General features: G+C 46.7%; 2 protein-coding genes across 7 annotated transcripts; one reads left to right on the top strand and one right to left on the bottom strand.

Moving 5' to 3' along the window:
- Positions 1-1,529: 1,529 nt before the first annotated feature.
- LOC112226428 (zinc finger protein ZFMSA12A) lies at positions 1,530-11,147 on the top strand. 3 transcript variants are annotated; one of them, XM_042307603.1, is made up of 9 exons: positions 1,530-1,689; positions 4,166-4,368; positions 5,705-5,797; positions 6,004-6,099; positions 7,048-7,302; positions 8,518-8,641; positions 8,873-9,608; positions 9,891-10,008; positions 10,141-11,147. In XM_042307603.1, exons 1-9 carry the CDS (start codon positions 1,686-1,688, stop codon positions 10,720-10,722), a joined length of 2,211 nt encoding a protein of 736 aa, XP_042163537.1. In that variant the 5' UTR covers positions 1,530-1,685; the 3' UTR covers positions 10,723-11,147. The 3 variants fall into 3 exon arrangements, with proteins under 3 accessions (XP_042163537.1, XP_042163536.1, XP_042163538.1); XM_042307602.1 differs by having other exon boundaries at positions 4,163-4,368; XM_042307604.1 differs by having other exon boundaries at positions 1,532-1,689; positions 4,163-4,368; positions 7,192-7,302.
- On the bottom strand, positions 11,077-25,050 carry znf414 (zinc finger protein 414). 4 transcript variants are annotated; one of them, XM_042307605.1, is made up of 8 exons: positions 24,908-25,029; positions 24,566-24,689; positions 18,922-19,035; positions 17,698-17,803; positions 17,023-17,594; positions 16,052-16,128; positions 11,371-11,511; positions 11,077-11,272 (listed from the first exon to the last, which is right to left on the bottom strand). In XM_042307605.1, the coding sequence occupies exons 1-7, from the start codon at positions 24,908-24,910 to the stop codon at positions 11,416-11,418; spliced, it is 1,092 nt and encodes a 363-aa protein (XP_042163539.1). In that variant the 5' UTR covers positions 24,911-25,029; the 3' UTR covers positions 11,077-11,272; positions 11,371-11,415. The 4 variants fall into 4 exon arrangements, with proteins under 4 accessions (XP_042163539.1, XP_024247955.1, XP_024247954.1 ...); XM_024392187.2 differs by lacking the exon at positions 16,052-16,128 and having other exon boundaries at positions 24,566-24,693; positions 24,908-25,050; XM_024392186.2 differs by lacking the exon at positions 16,052-16,128.
- Positions 25,051-26,182: the final 1,132 nt, after the last annotated feature.

The raw sequence follows: 26,182 nt of genomic DNA, 5'->3' as shown, positions 1-26,182 counted from the left end.
CTATGCCGTTCTGTACCATCACTCATTCATATGATGTTGGGGACAACTCCCTGACCACTCACTGACCACTGCCTGACCACTCCCTGACCACTCCCTGACAATTCCCTGACCACTGCCTGACAACTCCCTGACAACTCCCTGACCACTCCCTGACAACTCCCTGACCACTGCCTGACCACTCCCTGACAACTCCCTGATAACTCCCTGACCACTCCCTGACCTAACCTTGCTACCTGCCCCCTTCTCCCCTGACCACCGCCTGACCTAACCGTGCTACCTGCCCCCTTCTCCCCCTGACCACCCCCTGACCTAACCATGCTACCTGCCCCCTTCTCCCCTGACCACCCCTGACCTAACCATGCTACCTGCCCCCTTCTCCCCCTGACCACCCCTGACCTAACCATGCTACCTGCCCCCTTCTCCCCCTGACCACCCCTGACCTAACCGTGCTACCTGCCCCCTTCTCCCCCTGACCACCCCTGACCTAACCATGCTACCTGCCCCCTTCTCCCCCTGACCACCCCTGACCTAACCATGCTACCTGCCCCCTTCTCCCCCTTCTCCCCCTGACCACCCCCTGACCTAACCCTGCTACCTGCCCCCTTCTCCCCCTGACCACTCCCTGACAACTCCCTGACCACCCCCTGACCTAACCCCTACCTGCCCCCTTCTCCCCCTGACCACCCTCTGACCTAACCGTGCTACCTGCCCCCTTCTCCCCTGACCACCCCTGACCTAACCGTGCTACCTGCCCCCTTCTCCCCCTGACCACCCCTGACCTAACCCTGCTACCTGCCCCCTTCTACCCCTGACCACTCCCTGACAACTCCCTGACCACCCCTGACCTAACCCTGCTGGCTGCCCCCTCCAGTCCCTCCACCAAAACCAGACCTCTGGGACCTAGGCCAGCAGCACTCCGTATTATTCAGAGCCCCATGAAATGACGTAGATTCTACAGACCCCCAACTCCACTTTTACATTGGCACAAATAATATTTTTTTCTCTATAATCCAATATGTAATACATATACAATGATTTGCATTGGGGGAATTTATTTGACCTTGGAACATGTTTTAAAACCCACATTTAATGGAAATGTCACTTAAAAATGAACAAATAGTTATCATTGTTAATGTTTAGACAATTATTTTTCATACATTATGAATAAATACAGGTTAATCATACGTTTCTACTATTACGGGAGGGACTTTTATTTGAAAATCAGAAATTCCGTGAACTGGAAGTACTTTTTTAGTGTTGCTGACGAGACGCTGAGCTAGAACGGACCCATAGAGAAGGATAGAGACTCTAGTGGCCTATAAGCCTATTTTAGCACAGGAAGCACCGTTGAGGGCTTTCACCATGCTTCCGCCATCCATTTTTTAAGTAGTCAACTGGGTGGGTATTCCTCTGGGTTGTAGCCTCAGTGGGGCTGCCCATGTTGTCACAGACTCTATAATGTCACAGATATAAAGATAAGACCTCTATCTATGTCTATGCACGAAACATTCCGGAAGTTCAGTTTCCGGAAGTACATTTGCGTCTCTTTTATAACCAACAAAGAAAACGCCAAAAATGGTGTTCTTGTGCTAACTAGCATTTTTTAAAAAACATAAATAAATAAAACGCTAATTTCATTTAGTCTTTATAACAATCCGAAGCGTTAAGTTGCTTAGAGGTGCAACATGGGTATGTATTAGCTAAAGTCGTATATTTTGTTTTGTAGCTTAGCCATTATGCTTCTATATCTAGTTAGTTTTATCTTGTTTCGGCCCTCCATTGCTGTTTTATCTAGATGTAGCTTAGCCCACATCAAATGGTCCTCTTCACATGTTTAATACGGGCCCTTCCCGACCATACAGGGAGATGTAGCGGAAAGTAACACGTAATGCATACACAGTGAATAATGACAACTTGTCTATCTATATACACTAGTAACCAGTTTTATATTAACAGTGGCAGACAACTGTATTTTTAAATGACAGCGTGTTTGTTTGTGGCCTTGATCTTCCGCAAAGGTGTTGTTCTGAGAGGCATGTAGCTAATTAGCAGTCCACTCTTGTCTTCAGTAAACATGGTTTTGTTTGAACTATTTCTCGCTGATATGAAAGATGAAGGTGCTTTATGCGTCCAACATCGTAAAGTGTGTTGTTCATGGACCCAAAGGTGCTATTTATGCCGTTTCCCAGATGTTCTGCTGCAGAAAATCCAAAGTTGGCAAGCCATTTATAAATTATCTTAATAATTCTCCTCTCCCCTTTTCTTTCAAATCACATTTTATTGGTTGAATACACACGAAATGCTTGTGCAGTAATATCTAACAATGCACACACCTAAAATAATGGAATAAAAACAATATTTGGATTAGCTCTGTCTGTGATGGGATGTATGTGGCTAGACTAATATATCTGAAGAATACATGGATAAAATAGTGTATATGTTATATAGTGTGTATAGATAAATCTACATCACTATCTTTATATCGCTCTATATCTCAATCATTGAATGATGGATTAAAATACAGTATATACATATATGGTAGCAGGGTGAACAGACTCGGGTGGCTGAGGTCCTGTGCTCCCGGTGATTTCGGACTCACCACCCTCTGGAGGCGTTCGTGGCCATGCAGTCGTGGGTGAATAGGGAGTACAGGAGGGGACTAAGGACGCACCCTTGTGGGGCCCCTGTGTTGAGGATCAGTGTAGTGTAGGTGGTGTTGCCTACCTTCACCACCTGGAGACGGCCTGTCAGGACTCAGGGCCCCAAGCTTAGTGATGAGCTTGGAGGGAACAATGGTGTGGAACGCTGAGCTGTAGTCAATGAACAGCATTCTTGCGTAGGTATTCCTTTTGTCCAGGTGGGACAGGGTATTGTGGAGTGGGATTGAGATTGCATCATCTGTGGCTCTGTTGGGGCAGTATGCAAATTAGAGTGGGTCTAGTGGTTCCGGGATGTTGATGTGAGCCATGACCAGCCTTTCAAAACACTTTAGGGTTACTGACGTGAGAGTGCTAAGAGGCGGTAGTCCTTTAGGCAGGTTACCTTAGTGTTCTTGGGCACGGGGACTATGGTGGTCTGCTTGAAACATGTTGGTATTACAGACTCGGTCAGGGAGCGGTTGAAAATGTCAGTGAAGACACTTGCCAGTTGGTCTGCACATGCTCTGAGTACACGTCCTGGTAATCCGTCTGGCCCTGTGAATGTTGACCTGCTTGAAGGTCTTACTCACATCGGCTACGGAGAGTGTGAATACAGTTGTTCGGAACATGGTGCTTTCGTGCTTCAGTGTTGCTTGCCTCGAAGCGAGCATGGAAGACATTTAGCTTGTCTGGTAGGCTCGCGTCAATGGGTTTCCCTTTTGTAGTCCGTAATAGTTTGCAAGCCCTGCCGTAATAGGATTCCATCTTGTTCCTATATTGTAATTTTGCCTGTTTGTTGGCCCTGAGAAGGTCGTAGCGGGACTTGTTCGTGTCCTCAGCCATAGCACCAGGGTACACTACAATAGCCCTGTGAGCGGTAGCCCTTTAGTGCACACCTGGGGGTGTTAACTGGGGACTGAGGTGGTTAACTCGTCGGCGCTAACTGGGGACTGAGGTGGTTAACTCGTCGGCACTATCAAAGCAGTCCTGTAGCCTCTTCGGAGGAACATTTCTCTATGGTGTAAAGGGGTACTTCCTTTTGTGAGTTTCTGCATGTAAAAATGAAGCAGGAGTCAAAGCGCCAGGGTACACAACAATAGCAGGAGTCAAAGCGCCAGGGTACACAACAATAGCAGGAGTCAAAGCGCCAGGGTACACAACAATAGCAGGAGTCATAGCGCCAGGGTACACAACAATAGCAGGAGTCATAGCGCCAGGGTACACAACAATAGCAGGAGTCATAGCGCCAGGGTACACAACAATAGCAGGAGTCATATCATCATGATCTGATTTGCAGAAAGGGGGATGGGGCCTTTCGCTTATTTAGACAATTAACTATGCCTCACTATGGTGACTCAACCTCCCTCTTCTCCTCCTCCCTCTCCTCCTCCTCCTCCCTCTCCTCCTCCTCCTCCCTCTTCTCCTCCTCCTCCCTCTTCTCCTCCTCCTCCCTCTTCTCCTCCTCCTCCCTCTTCTCCTCCTCCCTCTCTCCTCCTCCCCTCTCCTCTTCTCTCTCCTCCTAGCAGAATCCCCCTTTCCTCTGCCCTCCCTGGGCCTGCTGGTCCCTCCTCTCCGGATGATGTCAGCAGTTATGTGGCAGGTGGTGCGCCAGGGCAACACAAAGCATTATGGGAAGCTGGAGGAGTTTGTGTCCATGGTAACGGAGGTGGTTCCAGAACTCCTGTCCAACAGACAGAGGTGGCTGCTCATCCTGGCTCTCAGAGGACGGGTAAGAGATTCCCAATCAATCTCAAGGATTTTTCTGCTGTTGAAATCCTTAGGCGTCCAAACAGTGTAAAAAAATAAATTATGTATATTCAATGCATTCAGAAAGTATTCAGACCCCTTGACTTTTTCTACATTTTGTTACGTTACATCCTTATTCTAAAATTGATCAAATGTAAAATGTCTGCAAATGTATAATTAAAAATACAGATGCCTTATTTACATAAGTATTCAGACCCTTTGCTATGAGACTTGAAGTTGAGTTCAGGTGCATCCTGTTTCCATTGATCACCCTTGATGTTTCTACAACATGTGGTAAATTCAATTGATTGGACATGATTTGGAAAGGCACACACCTGTCTATATAAGGTCCCACAGTTTACACTGCATGTCAGAGCAAAAACCAAGTCATGAGGTTGAAGGAATTGCCTGTAGAGCTCCGAGACAGGATTGTGGGGAAGGATACCAACAAAATGTCTGCAGCATTGAAGGTCCTCAAGAACACATTGGCCTCATCGTTCTTAAATGGAAGAAGTTTGGAACCACCAGAGCTAGCTGCCTGACCAAACTGCTAAAATCGGGGAAGAAGGGCCTTGGTCAGGGAGGTGATCAAGAACCTGATGGTCACTCTGACAGAGATTCAGAGTTGTTCCTCTGTGGCAATGGGCGAACCTTCCAGAAGGTCGACCTCAAATGCTAATGGGGAGTTGAAACTGCTTGTTGTCAGAGAGGAAGAAGTGATCTTTCATCTCGACTTTTGTTGTTGTGAGTGTCAGGGGGAGGGGCTTGGCGTCTGTGTGGGAAGGTGCACAGGGGGAGGGGCTTGGCGTCTGTGTGGGAAGGTGCACACAGCACAGGGGAGGGGCTTGGCGTCTGTGTGGGAAGATGCACACAGCACAGGGGGAGGGGCTTGGTGTCTGTGGGAAGGTGCACACAGCACAGGGGAGGGGCTTGGCGTCTGTGTGGGAAGGTGCACACAGCACAGGGGAGGGGCTTGGCGTCTGTGTGGGAAGGTGCACACAGCACAGGGGGAGGGGCTTGGCGTCTGTGTGGGAAGGTGCACACAGCACAGGAGGAGGGGCTTGGTGTCTGTGATTGGAGGCTGCAGATGGTTGAATGCACGGAGGCAGGTGGTAACTGGCCGGGTCTGATTGGTGGTAACTGGCCGGGTCTCGTGGCAGGTGGTAACTGGCCGGGTCTCGGGTGGTAACTGGCCGGGTCTCGGGTGGTAACTGGCCGGGTCTCGGGTGGTAACTGGCCGGGTCTCGGGTGGTAACTGGCCGGGTCTCGGGTGGTAACTGGCCGGGTCTCGGGTGGTAACTGGCTGGGTCTCTTCTCAGGTGACTCTGGAACTGATCCGATCTGGACATCCTGATGACCTCAAGGCTGTTCAAACACACCTGGATAGAATCACAGCATCTGGTCTGAAACAGGTGAGTGTCTAATCAACTGGGGAGATATTCTGACAAGCCCATTCTCTTGAACAGTAAGGGGCAGTTGAAACAAGTCCTGGACTAAAAAGCACATTCAAAGATCATTCTCTATTTGTTTGCTTTTTAGTCCAGGACTAGGCTGTCTCCAGGAAACCATCACTGTGTCCAGCGTGTGATGTTTGTCTGGATCCTTTTATGTGTTGCAGTCAAACGATGCAGCGATTGAATTTGCTGAAGCCAACTTCCTGAAGCTGATCCAGAGCCTAGTGGAAGACCCAGATAGGAGGGAACACTTCTTCAAGGTGAGAGAGAGCCTAGTGGAAGACCCAGATAGGAGGGAACACTTCTTCAAGGTGAGAGAGAGCCTAGTGGAAGACCCAGATAGGAGGGAACACTTCTTCAAGGTGAGAGAGAGCCAGTGGAAGACCCAGATAGGAGGGAACACTTCTTCAAGGTGAGAGAGAGCCTAGTGGAAGACCCAGATAGGAGGAACACTTCTTCAAGGTGAGAGAGAGCCTAGTGGAAGACCCAGATAGGAGGGAACACTTCTTCAAGGTGAGATAGAGCCTAGTGGAAGACCCAGATAGGAGGGAACACTTCTTCAAGGTGAGAGAGAGCCTAGTGGAAGACCCAGATAGGAGGGAACACTTCTTCAAGGTGAGAGAGAGCCTAGTGGAAGACCCAGATAGGAGGGAACACTTCTTCAAGGTGAGAGAGAGCCTAGTGGAAGACCCAGATAGGAGGGAACACTTCTTCAAGGTGAGAGAGAGCCTAGTGGAAGACCCAGATAGGAGGGAACACTTCTTCAAGGTGAGAGAGAGCCTAGTGGAAGACCCAGATAGGAGGGAACACTTCTTCAAGGTGAGAGAGAGCCTAGTGGAAGACCCAGATAGGAGGGAACACTTCTTCAAGGTGAGAGAGAGCCTAGTGGAAGACCCAGATAGGAGGGAACACTTCTTCAAGGTGAGAGAGAGCCTAGTGGAAGACCCAGATAGGAGGGAACACTTCTTCAAGGTGAGAGAGAGCCTAGTGGAAGACCCAGATAGGAGGGAACACAGGGCTCCTAACCTCCATGATGGACTTCTCAGATCATGAAGCTCCATGTTGGTGTTTTAATCTCAAGGCAGGATGCCGTTTTAAAGTATTGGAACAGTGATCAGACTCCCTTCACTATGGTTGTTGGGTTTCCCCTCTGGGATCTTTCAAATTTCATCTCTGACTAAGGTCCTAACTTTGACTCTGTCTGTCAGGTGGTGTTCCCGGTGGAGTATGGTCCTAACTTTGACTCTGTCTGTCAGGTGGTGTTCCCGGTGGAGTATGGTCCTAACTTTGACTCTGTCTGTCAGGTGGTGTTCCCGGTGGAGTATGGTCCTAACTTTGACTCTGTCTGTCAGGTGGTGTTCCCGGTGGAGTATGGTCCTAACTTTGACTCATCGCTGCAAACTCTGGTGTGCCACTTCCTGTCTAGGCTGGAGGAGCTGCTGCCGGTCCCAGACTTCAAACAGGTACACCGTTGGACAGCACTGCTACAGGGTCGGAATACCCGTACTTGTGTTGTAAATGGCAGGCATTTTAGGTATGAGAAAATTGACATCCTATCAAACTTTCTAAAATGGAGTATGGTTTAAATGTTGTGATGTCATACTCATTTCAGCTCTTCATCCAGTAGAATTCACTACGGAGGAACAGTCTTCAACGGCTGATAAGGGGAAGTGCTGTACCAAAATGAACCAATGGCAGGAATCAACGCATTAGATTACGAGTTCTCAGGGGGAGGAGCCAAGTATAATGATATTCTCAGGAGGCGGGGCCTAGAATGTGGCTCTTCCCGGGAGGCGGGGCCTAGAATGTGGCTCTTCCCGGGAGGCGGGGCCTAGAATGTGGCTCTTCCCGGGAGGCGGGGCCTAGAATGTGGCTCTTCCCGGGAGGCGGGGCCTAGAATGTGGCTCTTCCCGGGAGGCGGGGCCTAGAATGTGGCTCTTCCCGGGAGGCGGGGCCTAGAATGTGGCTCTTCCCGGGAGGCGGGGCCTAGAATGTGGCTCTTCCCGGGAGGCGGGGCCTAGAATGTTATTTGTTGCTTACTGCATTTATTTCTACTGAACAGTCCGTTCTAAATAGTATGTAGTATGATTAGTACACAGTAAGTAGTAGTCCAGACAGATTTGGGACACGGCCGGTGACACCGAGTTTTCAGGTCACTGAGTAACACCAGGTCCATTGTTGCCCATCTTACACTAGTCCGGTGTCAGATGAGTCGAGATAAAAGGATTATACAGGGTTGGGACAAAACATGGTTATTTAGAATGAACTGGGTGGTTCACGCCCTAAATGCTGATTGGCTGAAAGCCGGGGTATATCAGACCGTATACAACCGTATTTTTACGTTGGTAACCAGTTGATAATAGCAATAAGGCACCTCGGGGGTTTGTAGTATATGGCCAATATACCACGGCTAAGGGCTGTAACCAGGCACTCAGCTTTGCGTCGCGCATAAGAACAGTCCTTAGCTGTGGTATATTGGCCATATACCACGCCCCCTCGGGCCTTATTGCTTACATCACAATTCACTGGTGTAGGTAGAATAACAACTGTAAAACTAGTACAGCTGTATCTCATCGTAATATTAGTTTCATTTACAAGCATTTTGCTAAACCCACAACAACATCTGCTGAACATGTGTATGTGACCAATACAATATGATTTATCTTTCCTTTGTTCAGACTGCGTTGTTGATCAGTGCTGCCCCCTCTGTTCTGGAGGACTACATGCACTGTGTCTCTCACGGAGAGGACCTGAAGTCTCTGCTACAGAACCAACACTGCCCCGGGAAGCTGCCCAAGAGTGGTAAGCCTCTGTCTGCGTTTCCCATGGCAATCTATTCCCTTTATAATGCTCTACTGTTGACCAGGCTCCTGGAGCTTCCGGTTAAAAGTAGTGCACTATATAGGGAATAGGTGCCATTTGGGATGCAGATTCTGTCTGACTGTAGATGACGTTCTATAGCATTATATTTCACTAACTAGACGACTCACCTTTCCTATCTTCTTTCCATTGGTCCTGCTTGTCACTGTTCAGTTCCCTCGAGGACAGAGGACCGTCTCCTCGTCTCGTTATCCTTCCCTCCATCACTGAGACTGGCCAATGCCTCGCGCCACAGCGCCCGCGACAGCCCGCCCTTGGAGATCAGAGACGACCAGGGGGTTTCGACTGACAGTTTGACTGGCCAATGGGCCGAGTTAAAAACAAGTGTGGATAAAAATACTGGAACAGATTCAGTAGAAACCCAAGGATCTGAAGGAGAGGATCACCTGAAGGAGAGACGGAAGTCTGAGGAAGGACGAGAAGCAGTCGTCTCGGAGCACCAATACTCCCTGAGCAGCACTACAGCTGAACACGCCCCATCAGCCTCCTCCGGTGTGTCATCGGAGCAGCCGCGGCAGCGCGTGGCCCACAAGTGCCCCCAGTGCGGCCGTTGTTTCATTTACCGCTATGAGATGCTGGAGCACCAGAGACTCCACACAGGGGAGAACCCTTACAAGTGTTCCCAGTGTGGTAAGACCTTCAGAAGGTCCTCGGAGATGTCCACTCACCGCCGAACGCAGTGCTCCAACGCTGCCTATGTCTGTATTAAATGCGGAAGCAGTTTTGGGTCGGTCAGAGAGCGGGTCAGCCACAGGTGTTGTAGACGGGCCAGCGGTTTGGGTCAGGCGGGCCAGTTTGAGTGTCCGCAGTGTGGGAAAATCTTCAAGTGGCACAACTCATTAAAGAAACACCTGGTAACCCACTCCACTGACAAGGTCTTCAACTGCAGGTATATTATACTGATACCCTGTTGCTGTATGTGGTTGTCCCAAACGGGACCCTATATAGTGCACTAGTTTTGACTAGGGTGCCATTTGGGATACCTGTCTGATTGTTGAGTACACAACATTAAATGTTTTTCAATCACTTGTACAGTCCCCCTGCCCTATAAGGTGAACAGGTAATAACTACATCCCAAATTACACCCTACTCAGGGCACTAGTTTTGACCAGAGCCCTATATCTATAAATTAATTATAGGGAATAGACTGTGCTAACCTATGTATCGCCAGGTACTGTGGGGAGGGACCATTCCCGGGCGTGGCGGAGCTGAGGGCCCACCAGAAGGCCCACGGTGCAGAAGACAAACCCTACAAGTGTAAACAGTGTGGAAAGGGCTTCAGCTCCCAGGTGGTGTTTTGTGCATTTTCTTTTCAGAGGTTAACACATTTCCAAGACAAGAAAAAGCTGTGTGTATTGTTAACCTAAAATGGCTAAGACAAATAATATATTTTACATGTCTAATAAAATGATTTTGTTTAGGTCTGGCAAAATAACCACGAGCAGCGTCACTCCCAAGAGAGGTCAAAGATCTGCCCCAGCTGTGGAAAGGCCTTCCGGTGCAAAGGAGACCTGAAGCTCCACATGCGGACTCACACCGGGGAGAGACCGTACCAGTGTACCTACTGCACCAAGAGGTTCTCTGTGAACGGAAACCTGACGATACACATCAGGACTCACACAGGGGAGAAACCTTTCCTCTGCTCTGACTGCGGCAAGGCCTTCTGCTCCGCAGGAGAGCTGCAGATCCACAGGAGAACACACACTGGGGAGAGACCGTACAAATGCACCGTCTGTGAGAAAGGCTTCACCATGGCCAGTAAGGTCACGCTTCACATGCGGGTACATACAGGAGTACGACCCTACATCTGCCACGAGTGTGGTAAGGCGTTCTCTCGCGGTGCAGAGTTGAAGAAACATGTTCTGAACCACACTGGGGTGAGACCGTACCCCTGCCATCTCTGTTCCAAGACCTACACCTGTCTAAATCACCTGAAGAGACATTTAAAGACTCACTCTGCCTCCCAGTCGTTGGATGTGAGCAGTGGATCGACTGTAGAATGACCACTTGCAGAGGAAATCCGTATTGTGAATATAAAATGTTATTTTCTAACGACTGCTCGTAAGGAGTGCAATATACTTTATTGTTAATATCGGGACTAGAACGCTGCTTATATATTTATTTTTTAGAGGAAGTGGAATGTTTTTTTGCTGCTGTAGAAGTTGAGTCTGGGAACAAGGTCATGTGTTTGTCTTCAGTTGAGGCTCATCTAAATATCACCGTGCTTTCAGCTTGTTGAAATTTCACATGCCAAGTTTAACTAACTATAATTTGTGGTCCCTCCCAACCATCTAGTTATGAGGGTGTGTGAATACATCTTCTGCACATAAAAAAAAAAAAAACACTTAGTCATTTACTTTGATCAAGTTAATTATGTTTATTGAAATGAATCACTTTCACAGGAAAATAAATAAAAGTGATGAAACTAGTTCCACTAAACACCATATTATTTAACTGCGTTTCCTCCCATGTGGCCATCGAGTCAGAGACAGGTGTAGGTGCTAGCCTCTGTATCTGAAGACCCTTTAATCTGTGAAGAGGGCACGCGGTCATCTAAAATGAAGAGGATTCAGTGAGACGAGGCAACAACACACCAAATCAGTCCTTATTAACCAGAGGGCTATAATAGACAGTGGTATCTGTGTCGTTACCAGGCTTGGCAGCAGGGCTCTTGTGTTGGCCCTTGATGTGGGCGGTCATCTCCTTCCTGTTTGGGGTGGCGTGGCCACACTGGACACAGCTGTAGCGCCCCCTGGTGTGTTTCCAGAGAATACGGCCGTTGAAGGACTGAGCTGGAGGGAAGAGGGGTGAACTGTACATTAACCATGGTCCAATCCCAAATGGACTCCTAGACCCTAGTGGAGAGCTGAGTGAATAAACATGGTAGTAGCTCCCTGATAGGCTAGGTAGAAGTTTCACCATATTGCTTGTACCAATCAAATCCTCTCAGGTCTCCATAAGGCGTTTCAGATTGACGCGAGGCGAAAGCGGGTTTAAACACCACAAAAAAGCACAAGGTTTTTGACAAGGGGGGGGAAGTGGAAGCTGGTGAACATAAATCAACAGAAGGCAGCCAGACACAGCAAAGCCACAAGCCCTCAGCACTGTACTACTGAAAGCACTCAGCCCTGTACTACTGAACACCACAATGAACCTACAGCTCTTCACACCACAGACCTCTCCACTAAAGGAAGAAGGCGGAGCTTGGGAACAGTCGGCACCAGATGAAGGAACGAGAGGTGTGGTATGATGATACAGAACGCTCATCTGCATGTTCTGGAGGAAAAGGTTTTGTCTTAAGGAACCCAAACATCTGAATGGTAATAAATCTGTCAGTTTAAGCTACAGAGATCAGTGGTTGCTTGATGTTGGGCTGTCTGCGCTGGAAGAGTGGTGTTTGTCAGACCATGTCTTCTCTCACACATCTGAAAGGTTTGCCCTACAAAAAAAAAACCACAAGTGTCACGGGACTCGTCTGAGGGTAACACAGACCAATTAAATGGAAGTAGTTTTGTGCCAAACGAAAATGAGCAGTTAAATATGTCTAAAAACATATTTCCTGATCTTTCTTATACAGGGCATTCTGAAAGTATTCAGACACCTTGGTATTTTCCACGTTACAGACTTCTTCTAAAAACAGATTCAATTGTTTTTTCTCCCCCTCATCAATCTACACGCAATACCCCATAATGACAAAGCAAAAACAGGTTTATAGAATTTTTTGTTAAATTATTAAAAATAAAAGGTATTTAGACCCTTTACTCAGTACTTTGTTGCAGCGACTACAGCCTTGAGTCTTCTTGGGTATGATGCTACAATCTTGGCACACATGTATTTGGGGAGTTTCTGCAGATCCTCTCCAGCTCTGTCAGGTTGGATGGGGAGCGTCGCTGTACAGCTATTTTCAGGTCTCTCCAGAGATGTTTGATCGGGTTCAAGTCCGGGCTTTTTTTGCCATTTCTGAATGTGTTATTCTATAGGCTATATTTATATTTCGTCTTAGACTTTTAGAGGTTAATAACTCTGCTGGTGAATGCACACTGGGCTGTGTCAGAATCTGGGAGTCGGACAGGTTGAGCAATCAGCCACATGATGGATCCATTAGGTGATTATTAAGTGATTGGTTAGGCCGGGGCAGGAAAAGGGAAGCCAAGTTAGCAGGAAGGGGAGAAAGCCAATAACGCAGTTAGCATTGGAGGAAGAAGCAGGAGAATTCCATTGGATATGACCAGAGGGCAGTTTAGTGGTCTCTCTCTCTCTCGTGTGTGTGTTTAGTGGTCTCTCTCTCTCGTGTGTGTGTTTAGTGGTCTCTCTCTCTCGTGTGTGTGTTTAGTGGTCTCTCTCTCTCTCTAGTTGTGCGTGTGTTTAGTGGTCTCTCTCTCTCTAGTTGTGCGTGTGTTTAGTGGTCTCTCTCTCTCTAGTTGTGCGTGTTTAGTGGTCTCTCTCTCTCTAGTTGTGTGTGTGTTTAGTGGTCTCTCTCTCTCTAGTTGTGCGTGTTTAGTGGTCTCTCTCTCAGTTGTGCGTGTTTAGTGGTCTCTCTCTAGTTGTGCGTGTGTTTAGTGGTCTCTCTCTCTCTAGTTGTGCGTGTTTAGTGGTCTCTCTCTCTCTAGTTGTGCGTGTTTAGTGGTCTCTCTCTCTAGTTGTGCGTGTTTAGTGGTCTCTCTCGCTCTAGTTGTGCGTGTTTAGTGGTCTCTCTCTCGCTCTAGTTGTGCGTGTTTAGTGGTCTCTCTCTAGTTGTGTGTGTTTAGTGGTCTCTCTCTAGTTGTGTGTGTTTAGTGGTCTCTCTCTAGTTGTGTGTGTTTAGTGGTCTCTCTCTCGTGTGTGTGTTTAGTGGTCTCTCTCTCTCGTGTGCGTGTTTAGTGGTCTCTCTCTCTCTAGTTGTGCGTGTTTAGTGGTCTCTCTCGTTCTAGTTGTGCGTGTTTAGTGGTCTCTCTCGTTCTAGTTGTGTGTGTTTAGTGGTCTCTCTCTCTAGTTGTGTGTGTTTAGTGGTCTCTCTCTCGTGTGTGTGTGTGTGTTTAGTGGTCTCTCTCTCGTGTGTGTGTGTGTTTAGTGGTCTCTCTCTCGTGTGTGTGTGTGTTTAGTGGTCTCTCTCGTGTGTGTGTGTTTAGTGGTCTCTCTCGTGTGTGTGTTTAGTGGTCTCTCTCTCTCGTGTGTGTGTGTTTAGTGGTCTCTCTCTCGTGTGTGTGTTTAGTGGTCTCTCTCGTGTGTGTGTTTAGTGGTCTCTCTCGTGTGTGTGTTTAGTGGTCTCTCTCGTGTGTGTGTGTTTAGTGGTCTCGTGTGTGTGTGTTTAGTGGTCTCTCTCTCGTGTGTGTGTGTTTAGTGGTCTCTCTCTGTGTGTGTGTGTGTGTGTGTGTGTGTTTAGTGGTCTCTCGTGTGTGTGTGTTTAGTGGTCTCTCTCTCGTGTGTGTGTGTGTGTGTGTGTGTGTGTGTTTAGTGGTCTCTCGTGTGTGTGTGTGTGTTTAGTGGTCTCTCGTGTGTGTGTGTTTAGTGGTCTCTCTCGTGTGTGTGTGTTTAGTGGTCTCTCTCGTGTTTGTGTTTAGTGGTCTCTCTCGTGTGTGTGTGTGTGTGTTTAGTGGTCTCTCTCGTGTGTGTGTGTGTTTAGTGGTCTCTCGTGTGTGTGTGTTTAGTGGTCTCTCTCTCGTGTGTGTGTGTTTAGTGGTCTCTCTCTCGTGTGTGTGTGTGTGTGTTTAGTGGTCTCTCGTGTGTGTGTGTTTAGTGGTCTCTCTCTCGTGTGTGTGTGTTTAGTGGTCTCTCGTGTGTGTGTGTGTTTAGTGGTCTCTCGTGTGTGTGTGTTTAGTGGTCTCTCTCGTGTGTGTGTGTTTAGTGGTCTCTCTCGTGTGTGTGTTTAGTGGTCTCTCTCGTGTGTGTGTGTGTGTTTAGTGGTCTCTCTCTGTGTGTGTGTGTGTTTAGTGGTCTCTCTCTCGTGTGTGTGTGTGTTTAGTGGTCTCTCTCGTGTGTGTGTGTGTTTAGTGGTCTCTCTCTCGTGTGTGTGTGTGTGTGTGTGTGTGTGTGAGTGGTCGCTCTCTCTAGTTGTGTGTGTGTTTAGTGGTCGCTCTCTCTCTCTCTAGTTGTGTGTGTGTTTAGTGGTCGCTCTCTCTCTCTCTAGTTGTGTGTGTTTAGTGGTCTCTCTCTCTCTCTCTAGTTGTGTGTGTTTAGTGGTCTCTCTCTCTCTAGTTGTGTGTGTTTAGTGGTCTCTCTCTCTCTAGTTGTGTGTGTGTGTTTAGTGGTCGCTCTCTCTCTCTCTAGTTGTGTGTGTTTAGTGGTCTCTCTCTCTCTAGTTGTGTGTGTTTAGTGGTCTCTCTCTCTCTAGTTGTGTGTGTGTGTTTAGTGGTCGCTCTCTCTCTCTAGTGTGTGTGTGTGTTTAGTGGTCGCTCTCTCTCTCTAGTTGTGTGTGTGTGTTTAGTGGTCGCTCTCTCTCTCTAGTTGTGTGTGTGTTTAGTGGTCGCTCTCTCTCTCTAGTTGTGTGTGTGTGTTTAGTGGTCGCTCTCTCTCTCTCTAGTTGTGTGTGTGTTTAGTGGTCTCTCTCTCTCTAGTTGTGTGTGTGTTTAGTGGTCGCTCTCTCTCTCTAGTTGTGTGTGTGTGTTTAGTGGTCGCTCTCTCTCTCTCTAGTTGTGTGTGTTTAGTGGTCTCTCTCTCTAGTTGTGTGTGTGTGTTTAGTGGTCGCTCTCTCTCTCTAGTTGTGTGTGTGTGTTTAGTGGTCGCTCTCTCTCTCTAGTTGTGTGTGTGTTTAGTGGTCGCTCTCTCTCTAGTTGTGTGTGTGTTTAGTGGTCGCTCTCTCTCTAGTTGTGTGTGTGTTTAGTGGTCTCTCTCTCTCTCTCTAGTTGTGTGTGTGTGTTTAGTGGTCTCTCTCTCTCTAGTTGTGTGTGTGTTTAGTGGTCTCTCTCTCTCTCTCTAGTTGTGTGTGTGTGTTTAGTGGTCTCTCTCTCTAGTTGTGTGTGTGTGTTTAGTGGTCTCTCTCTCTCTCTCTAGTTGTGTGTGTGTGTTTAGTGGTCGCTCTCTCTCTCTAGTTGTGTGTGTGTGTTTAGTGGTCTCGCTCTCTCTAGTTGTGTGTGTGTGTTTAGTGGTCGCTCTCTCTCTCTAGTTGTGTGTGTGTTTAGCGGTCGCTCTCTCTCTAGTTGTGTGTGTGTTTAGTGGTCGCTCTCTCTCTCTCTCTAGTTGTGTGTGTGTTTAGTGGTCGCTCTCTCTCTCTCTAGTTGTGTGTGTGTGTGTAGTGGTCGCTCTCTCTAGTTGTGTGTGTGTTTAGTGGTCGCTCTCTCTCTAGTTGTGTGTGTGTGTTTAGTGGTCTCTCTCTCTCTCTAGTTGTGTGTGTTTAGTGGTTTCTCCACGTCTCACCTGCGCTCCATCTCTAGTTAACCTGTGATTGGCTGGAGGAGGAGAGGTCCATCTGTGTCTTAGAGACCCCGGAGCGTCTGGCAGGACAGTGCAACACGATAAAACACAATTCACTCATCACTGTCTGTTTCATCCAGGGATTTCCAACAGGACTAGCCTGGTGGTCCCAGATCTGTTTATAGATCCGTGTAGCCCCCAACTCCTATGGTCGTTGCAGTTGACTATAGCACAAACAGATCTGGGACCAGGCTAAAATAGGACTACAAGTCAACATGAACGTGAATTCCAAGCAACTTTTGAACAAAACGTTCTTTACATATTTACCTTCTTACCACCTTAAAACCTGTTGTGACTAGGGGGCAGTATTTACCCATGGTAGAAGTGGTCAGAAAGAGACTTCTTAAAACCTGTTGTGACTAGGGGGCAGTATTTACCCATGGTAGAAGTGGTCAGAAAGAGACTTCTTAAAACCTGTTGTGACTAGGGGGCAGTATTTACCCATGGTAGAAGTGGTCAGAAAGAGACTTCTTAAAACCTGTTGTGACTAGGGGGCAGTAAAATTTACCCATGGTAGAAGTGGTCAGAAAGAGAATTCTTACCACCTTAAAACCTGTTGTGACTAGGGGGCAGTATTTTACTTACGACCTTAATTTATTTATTTATTTTTATTTTACCTTTATTTAACTAGGCAAGTCAGTTAAGAACAAATTCTTATTTTCAATGACGGCCTAGGAACAGTGGGTTAACTGCCTGTTCAGGGTAGGGGTGGATGTGGGAAGGGGGTGGGTAGGGAAGGGGCGGGTGGGTAGGGTAGGGGGCGGGTAGGGGTTGGGTAGGGTAGGGGGCTGCTCAACGTTGAGCCCCTCACGCTCCTCAAAAACGGGCTGCGGGCTAAAAGTAATTGAAATCGAATAGAAAATACAACATTTCCTAACCCTGAGATTCAACCAAACAAGCTGTTATTAGATCACCTTGGTTCTTCCTCCAGCGAGCGTTCGAGCCGGGCGGGGTGGAGGTCTGGGGGGGCGGAGAGGAAGGTAGAGCCGAAGGGACGGACTTGGGGGGCCTCTGCTGTTGCTGCGGCGCCGGTCCAGAAACTTCCAGTGGAGATTGAAGGTACTGTGAGAAGGAGCCATAGGATCCCTCAGGGAGCTGGTCTGGGAGGCCTGGGGGCTGGGTGTCTGACAATCCCCCACCACCTCCCTCCTGGAGGGAGAAAGCCCCAGGGAGCAGGGCCGAGTTGAGGTCCAGGCCGAGGAGAGATCCATCCTCTGGGGGCCGGTAGGGGGAGGGAGCCTGGGCAGAGAGATGGTCAGACCCGGTAGACCCATGGACAGGGTGGGAGGGCTCGGACTCCATGGGCTCTTGCTGCTGTGGGGTCTCCTGGTCTGTAGCCATGGGAACAGCAGCATCGGGGTCAGGGTCCGGCTTGACCTCTACCTGCTCGCCAGCCTTGGCCTTGCTCTTGGCTACCTTAGCGCAGGTGTGGAGGTGTTTGAGGAGGGCGCGGTAGGAGCGCAGCTTGGACCGACAACTCTGACACCTGGCAGAGACAGAGGGGAATCAAGACAATCATCACACTTTTCAGAGGGACATCTGGAGCATGATGAGTAGCTCTTCGTGCACACACACACACAAATACCTACAGGAAGTACGTATTGGGTTTGTGGTGCTGTCTCATATGTTCCATCAGATGCTGCATGCTGGGAAAGGAGCCGTTGCAGCCGATGAAGGAGCAGAGGAACACTTTACCTGGCAGGAGAGAGAGAGAGAGATAGTGGGTACCTTCCATATTAAACTGATTATGGCAGGAGAGAGAGAGAGAGAGAGCAGACTGCTGTCTACTGTGATATACCTGGGCACCCTATCCTGCTCCGAGGCATTATCTGAGCAGACTGCTGTCTACTGTGATATACCTGGGCACCCTATCCTGCTCCGAGGCATTATCTGAGCAGACTGCTGTCTACTGTGATATACCTGGGCACCCTATCCTACATCCTAAACTACATCCCTCCAAGGCGATTCTCTCCTGGCTACCATCCTGGTAACACATTGGTGATTCTCTGCCTGCTATCATCCTGGTAAGTCACTACTCTCTCCTTGCTGACCAGTTTTTGCCTTGGTTGGGTTTATTGTGGGTCCTAGTGCTGGCCAGGTTTTTGCCTTGGTTGGGTTTATTGTGGGTCCTAGTGCTGGCCAGGTTTTTGCCTTGGTTGGGTTTATTGTGGGTCCTAGTGCTGGCCAGGTTTTTGCCTTGGTTGGGTTTATTGTGGGTCCTAGTGCTGGCCAGGTTTTTGCCTTGGTTGGGTTTATTGTGGCTCCTAGTGCTGGCCAGGTTTTTGCCTTGGTTGGGTTTATTGTGGCTCCTAGTGCTGGCCAGGTTTTTGCCTTGGTTGGGTTTATTGTGGGCCCTAGTGCTGGCCAGGTTTTTGCCTTGGTTGGGTTTATTGTGGGCCCTAGTGCTGGCCAGGTTTTTGCCTTGGTTGGGTTTATTGTGGGCCCTAGTGTTTCGTTTTTTGCATCTCTGACCTTCAGTAAGGTACACCAGCTGAAAATACAATATTTTTGGTTATGTAAAAAAGATATTTCACAGCAGTTTAGATGGTACAATGATTCTCTACACAATACTTCCTTGTTTTCTCACAAAAACTTTAATTATGAGAACTAATAGAATTTCAGCAACCAGGAAACGACAGAGCGATTTCTGCATAGTGCAACTTTAACCTGACTATAATAATTGTAACTGTCCTCAGTGATGTTTTTTTGTATCCCCACACACACAGCAGTTCAGGTACTTCTGAGTCTACCTTTATCCAATAAGGAAACCTTGTCTCCTCCAAGATCCAGGAAGTTGTATTCTACGAGCTTACCTGGGAGGGACTGAGTGGGGATGTGATTCTGATGGTCCTTGATGTGTTTGGCCAGGCTGTCTGTGTCCGTGTAGACACGATGGCAGCCGTATAACGTGCAGGGCATTCTCTGACCTATAGAGAGCGGAAACACAACAGCTTGCTTCTTTTAAAATATTTTTAAAACAGTTGCAGTCGATAATATTGTTCAGCGACAACACGTTTGTGGCTATCGTTTACACACAGGTGTTCGGAGACGGCTAATTAGCACAGGTATTCCTCCCTGTCTGTTTTCCGTAAACATGCGCTGTAGCGTGTCAATATGGCTGTGTGAGAACTCTAACCCTATAAAGCGGGTTTAAGTCATTTAAACCTTTTTTAAAAAATTTTTGTATTCTTTTTTCTGTATTTGTTTCTCACTAATATGAAAGAAATACACTGAAGCAGCCCGGGCAGTTAGTAGAAGATCTATGTGCCCCAAGTGAGAGATTATTAGAGTAGCATTTGCCTTGCCCTTTCATTTTTCACAATGGAAAGAGGAGAAGACCATTGTGAAAACCACAAGTTATAGTCATTTCGTTAATGACACTGCACTTACAGTAAGTAGCTTAGCATACCTTCTACTAGTCGTTTTACACGTCGCTTTCCTAAGGGCTAAAGCGCCTACCTAGAACACCTAAACCGTTTCCTCGCACAACACCGATTCATCAAGTAACGCCACATGAGTCAAGATGAGATTGTTTAACACTCACCGCGACAGAGTTGCAATAGTTTGGGACGTTTGTTTTTGATTGACGGCTGCTATGAACGCAACGCCGCCAGTTTCCTCGCCGGTTCAGGATGGAATAATAACGTGGACTACAGGGTCCCGGGCGTCAGTTTCTCTGCCACAGCAACACACATCTACAGGGCAGTAGGACGCCTTAAAGACACACCGTTCATTTTCACATCCAGAGTAGTCCAGCAGCTTGGTACGTTAGTTAGTTGGACACATAGGACGCGTTTGAGTGGTAACATGCTGACCAGACCCGACACGTCGCGTGCGCAAGGGTCTCAAAATACATTTAGAAATCCATGTTATTCAATTATTGCGCGCGCGCCAACGAGCTTCTGCGGTTGCCAAGGGCTAAAATAGAAATCCGTCCTATTTCTGACGCAGATCGTGCTGAAAGTCCTGCCTCTCCCATCTCCTCATTGGTTTATAGAAGCAGGTACCACGTGCCATCTCCTCATTGGTTATAACAACATGGGTGATTGGAAGAGCAACTGTTTTGCAGGTTGTTGTGGTAATACAATGAAAGTTTAGATAGGTCACCATATAAGTTCAAAGATGAAAAAGCCTGGAAGGAGGAGACTAGAAACGATTTGGTTGGCCGTTTTATGTGTGGATTAATTGACAGAGTAGAGGACCTTGTGCATTTCAGGTAAAATAACATTCAATGTTTATATCCCAGGACAAATTAGCTAGCAACAGCAAGCTAGCTAAATAGGACAAATTAACATTAGCTAGCAAGTGCAAGCTAGCTAGCTAAATTGCCACACATGTTTAATGCTTTTCGACCTGTCCCCAAATTAAAGACATTGGTTCAGAGTTTGTTTTGATATTTTAACATGCGTGTCATGATCGTGGTTGGTGTAGGGGGACAAAATAAATTTGCGCACAGTGGCGCACGTGCGCAGCCGGTTTGGGTTCCGTGTAAGGCGAAAGCAACTGACTGTGTACGAAAGTCGAGGGTTGAAGTCGGGGGATGGGTGAATCTGCACTAGATGTTGGAACATTGCTGCTATAACAGCCTCCACTCTTCTGGGAAGGCTTTCCACTAGATGATGGAACATTGCTGCTATAACAGCCTCCACTCTTCTGGGAAGGCTTTCCACTAGATGATGGAACATTGCTGCTATAACAGCCTCCACTCTTCTGGGAAGGCTTTCCACTAGATGATGGAACATTGCTGCTATAACAGCCTCCACTCTTCTGGGAAGGCTTTCCACTAGAGGTTGGAACATTGCTGCTATAACAGCCTCCACTCTTCTGGGAAGTCTTTCCACTAGATGTTGGAACATTGCTGCTATAACAGCCTCCACTCTTCTGGGAAGGCTTTCCACTAGATGATGGAACATTGCTGCTATAACAGCCTCCACTCTTCTGGGAAGGCTTTCCACTAGATGATGGAACATTGCTGCTATAACAGCCTCCACTCTTCTGGGAAGGCTTTCCACTAGAGGTTGGAACATTGCTGGTATAACAGCCTCCACTCTTCTGGGAAGTCTTTCCACTAGATGTTGGAACATTGCTGCTATAACAGCCTCCACTCTTCTGGGAAGGCTTTCCACTAGATGTTGGAACATTGCTGCTATAACAGCCTCCACTCTTCTGGGAAGGCTTTCCACTAGATGTTGGAACATTGCTGCTATAACAGCCTCCACTCTTCTGGGAAGGCTTTCCACTAGATGATGGAACATTGCTGCTATAACAGCCTCCACTCTTCTGGGAAGGCTTTCCACTAGATGTTGGAACATTGCTGCTATAACAGCCTCCACTCTTCTGGGAAGGCTTTCCACTAGATGTTGGAACATTGCTGCTATAACAGCCTCCACTCTTCAGGGAAGGCTTTCCACTAGATGTTGGAACATTGCTGCTATAACAGCCTCCACTCTTCTGGGAAGTCTTTCCACTAAATGATGGAACATTGCTGCTATAACAGCCTCCACTCTTCTGGGAAGGCTTTCCACTAGATGATGGAACATTGCTGCTATAACAGCCTCCACTCTTCTGGGAAGGCTTTCCACTAGATGTTGGAACATTGCTGCTATAACAGCCTCCACTCTTCTGGGAAGGCTTTCCACTAGATGTTGGAACATTGCTGCTATAACAGCCTCCACTCTTCTGGGAAGGCTTTCCACTAGATGTTGGAACATTGCTGCTATAACAGCCTCCACTCTTCTGGGAAGGCTTTCCACTAGATGTTGGAACATTGCTGCTATAACAGCCTCCACTCTTCTGGGAAGGCTTTCCACTAGATGTTGGAACATTGCTGCTATAACAGCCTCCACTCTTCTGGGAAGGCTTTCCACTAGATGTTGGAACATTGCTGCTATAACAGCCTCCACTCTTCTAGGAAGGCTTTCCACTAGATGTTGGAACATTGCTGCGGTGTCTTGGCTTCCATTCAGCCAAGAGCATTAGTGAGGTCGGGTACTGATGTTGGGGAGAAACAGTTAAAAATAAAAAGATTTTCCCTTCACTAGAACTAAGGGGCCATGAAAACCATGAAAAACAGCACACTTTAAAAAAATAAATAACTTTCTGTTCACTAGCTGTACAGGGAAACGCCATTTAGTTGGACAACTGACTAGGTATCCCCCATTTTCCTTTCTGTAGCCTAGTTGTAATTTTAGAATCAGTTTGACGCGGTCAAAAACAGATTGTTTTGACGGTGCCCTAGGCTGATCGCTCTATTTTATTAGCAATTTAGTGTTGTATTTTTTAAAAGTGGATTTGTTTTTTTGAGTAGCTAATCAATCTTGTCATTCTGAATGTCAACGTTGAAATCAGTTGAAGAAATGTGACTTTCCTGTCATCAACAAAGTATAGCTAGTGGTTTGTTTTCAACCCTGCTCTCCTGTCAAAGTATAGCTAGCGGTTTGTTTTCAACCCTGCTCTCTCCTTCAATGTCCACATTGTAAAATATCTCCCGCCTAGGACCCTCGCTCACTACATCTGACAGAAACTCATCCATGCATTCATTTTTTTTTTCAAGAATTGATTATGTGAACACAATATCAATTAATAAACTACAGCTCATCCCAAAAAAGTGTCTCTAGGATTCTGCCAAACAAACCAGTCTGTCCACATCCTTGCTCATCTACCTCGGCTACCTTTTTCTCAAAAAAAAATTACTACACAATTATCCTTGTCTACAAAGCCCTAAATGACATCGGACCCACCTACCTGTCAGACCTACTCTCCCCCTGACCCTCCATGAACCCCTCATTCACCCTCCATGCACCCCTCATTCACCCTACATTCAAGCCCTGCCAAACTGCGCCACCTCCACACACTCTACATCCATGCACCCAGGACCAGTCTCCCCCAGGACCAGTCTCCCCCAGGACCAGTCTCCCCCAGGACCAGTCTCCCCCAGTCATGTGTTGCTGCCGTGCTGTGTTGTCGTCGTGTGTTGCTGCCATGTTGGTGTCTTCGGTCTCTCTTGTCATGTGTGCTTTGTCATATTTTTATTTAATTTATTTTTAATCCCCATCCGAGGCCTTTTGGTAGGCCGTCATTGTAAATCAGAATTTGTTTTTACCTGACTTTCCTAGTTAGATAAAAATAAAATTAAAGTTCTGACACCTCCCAGATGGTAGTGTGAGGTCCGAAGCATCATCATCTGACAAGGTACAAATCTGTCGTTCTGCCCCTGAACAGGCAGTTAACCCACTGTTCCTAGGCTGTCATTGAAAATAAGAATTTGTTCTTAACTGACTTGCCTAGTTTAATAAAGGTTAAATAAAGGTAAAATTTAAAACATGTAAAAAATAAAACGTGTTATTGTTACTTTGACACAAGCATCGCTATGTTGTGTCGAACCAGTAGTTATTTGAAAACAGCATCAGAACGTCAAGATGGTAATGTGCAGTTCGAACAAGTCTTTTTTTTTAACAACTCTTCACTGACTTGTGAGTCATGACCCCCCCCAGAGTGACTCATTCATTTGACCTGCTGTACACTGGGTAGGCTGGACACATTTTTCAGAAACTCTAGTTCAGTGCATATGCCGTCGATCCCAGTTTCATAATATTACCATATATCCCAACTGCTTGTAGTTTTTAGGAAATCACAAAAAAAAAAAAAAACAGGCATTATTTTGGTGAATTTTTCACCCTACCAACTCCTATTAGTTATATTGAGCACCAACTTACCTTCCAAACATTCTATTCCCAGTTTATTGTGTCACAATGCCTGCTTCTCGATAGTTGACAATGAGACCGGTTGTCCCATTGTTTCCTATAGACAGACATACCTATATTTCCCCTATTTCAACAAATATCTCGTAATGTATATTTAGATTGTTCCCCCAACTGAAATACCTTTTGCCCTTGGAACGCTGAGCAGCCCCCCCCTTTGTTTTAATATGGAGGGGCACTCTGGTATATTTCGCCTAATATCAAACAATGTGTATATTTACATTTTTTTCAAATCGCGCACCATTTTAAATCAGAATAATCTCTTTCTATTTACATATTGTTGGGCAGCGTAATCTGCTGTCATCGATCGCTAGACCAGAAACAGTCAAAAAATGCCATTCGTTTCCTACTTCCTTGTTATGTGGACACAAACCCAGATGGTAGTTGTAAAATAAAAAGGGATACATTTTTTGTGCCAGAGAAGAGGCTCTGCAAACGTAAAAACACCATTAATTTGCTATGGGATCGCGCTACGGTTCCAGCTCAGCCAACTTTCTTTTGTCATTTTTCAGCCTTGGATGAATTCTGACTCGTTCTTTTGTCCAAATTAAATTAAAAATAAATTAGTCGAACAATTCGTTCTTTTGACGACTCAAAAAAGATCAGACTCAGTCAAAATAGCCTGAAGCTCCGTTATCAATCGTCCCTATTGATTATAATTAGTTAATAGTAAAAATGTGTAATTGTTGCATAAAACCTTGGGTTGTGTTGCTAGTAGGCTGCAGTAGAGGTGCAGAGGCCATCCCCGTAGACATGGTGGTGGGGGACGAGCAGTCAACTGGCGGTATGGGAGAAGACGACAGCAGTCTCACTAGTTCAGACTACCTAAAACAAATTAATCCATGCTGTTATATCAATATAAAGGACATGTAGCTAGTTATGCATGTTAGGTTAACTATTCCATGGCCAGTCAAAACAGTCAGACACTTTTCGGTAGCTAGTTTATTTAGCTAAACATAACAAAATATAAGCTATATATACATAAAGATAAGCTACCGAAATGATTATCTAGCTATTTTTTCAGACAAATAACTCTTACCATAGTCCATTTGCAATTAGGATGATCAATCTTAATCGTTGACCATTTTGTGAGCAGGAAGGAAAACGTTGATGGGTTCCTTTACCAGCGTCTCGTCGGCAACATTACAAAAAGTACTTCCGGGTTACGGAATTTCGGAAATGTTCAAAAGAAAATATCTAATGTGTTTTTTTGCGAATCGCTTATGGGCGTGCCGGCAGCATATGGTGCTTCAAAAATTCAGCATTGCAAGTTTGTATAGAGGTCTGGTTACTAAATGGGTTCATAGTTCAATAGTAATATCCTCTAAACCCCTCTGGTGGCAAACACACTTTGCTGCCCTGTTTCCAATTGTCCACATGGCTGGGAGAACAACCTATTCAAGTTAATAAATACATGTTGAAAATGTTTTTGTTTTTTAACAGATGTATTATTAGCTAACTAACTCAAATGAGCTGCTAAATGAGGTTGCTATCTAGACAACTTCACATACTGTATAGATAGCTAAGTGAATGAAATATCACCAGCTACCTAACTTCATATTAACTAGCTATCTTGATGTATTTATCACTGTAAAAAAACAAAATCAATCCAATGTTATCATGATTTGTTATCAGAGATATTATACTTTAGTAATCCACAATGACCTGGTGATGTAAAAGTCTAATAAAGACATTATCTTCCACATTCCTACAGATACCTTGTAACTGGAGACTCCGTCAAATCGATGCCTACAGTTACCATGTAGAGCACTGCACGGTTGTGTGACCAGGGTCATCTGGGACTGCCTCCTGGAGGAATTCAGGTTTGTGAAGGCTACCTGTGTCCTGCGTAACTTCATGAGGATGGACACAAGGACCAGGAGGGGATCTGCAGCTCGCTGCCGTGTGCCAGAGGAGGAGTCTGCTGCTCTGCAGGATTTTTCAAGGACGGGGTCCAACATCACAGTAAGAGAGGCAGATCTTCACCTTCTACTTCTTTCGAAGAGGGTGCTGTTCCCTGGCAACACCATAGACTAGGACTTGCATCGCGTTCAACGGCACAAATAGAAGCAACTTCTATTTTATCGCTTGGCAACGCTGACACTCGTTGGCGCATGCGAGCAGTGTGGGTGCAATGATTGAATAACATGCATGTGTACATTTATTTTGCAATGCACCCGGCACGAGCGGTGTGGTCAGCATGTAAGCCCTATGATGCCCGAACCGGATGAGTTGGGTGCGCAAGCGTTGCAAAATAAACGTTGTCACGGCTGGTTGTGATACAGCCTGGAATCGAAACCAGGGTGTCTGTAGT

This window comes from Oncorhynchus tshawytscha, linkage group LG28, assembly GCF_018296145.1.
Source record: "Oncorhynchus tshawytscha isolate Ot180627B linkage group LG28, Otsh_v2.0, whole genome shotgun sequence".
NCBI lineage: Eukaryota > Metazoa > Chordata > Actinopteri > Salmoniformes > Salmonidae > Oncorhynchus > Oncorhynchus tshawytscha.
This window is presented reverse-complemented; position numbering and strand designations above follow the sequence as displayed.

Coding starts and splice junctions, on each gene's coding strand:
- LOC112226428 (XM_042307602.1), top strand. Junction 8,642..8,872: donor CGGGAAGCTGCCCAAGAGTG/GTAAGCCTCTGT, acceptor GTCACTGTTCAG/TTCCCTCGAGGACAGAGGAC. Junction 10,009..10,140: donor GAAAGGGCTTCAGCTCCCAG/GTGGTGTTTTGT, acceptor GATTTTGTTTAG/GTCTGGCAAAATAACCACGA.
- znf414 (XM_024392186.2), bottom strand. Junction 17,595..17,697: donor AAACCCAATACGTACTTCCT/GTAGGTATTTGT, acceptor TGTCTCTGCCAG/GTGTCAGAGTTGTCGGTCCA. Junction 11,512..17,022: donor TCGCTGGAGGAAGAACCAAG/GTGATCTAATAA, acceptor TCTTCCCTCCAG/CTCAGTCCTTCAACGGCCGT.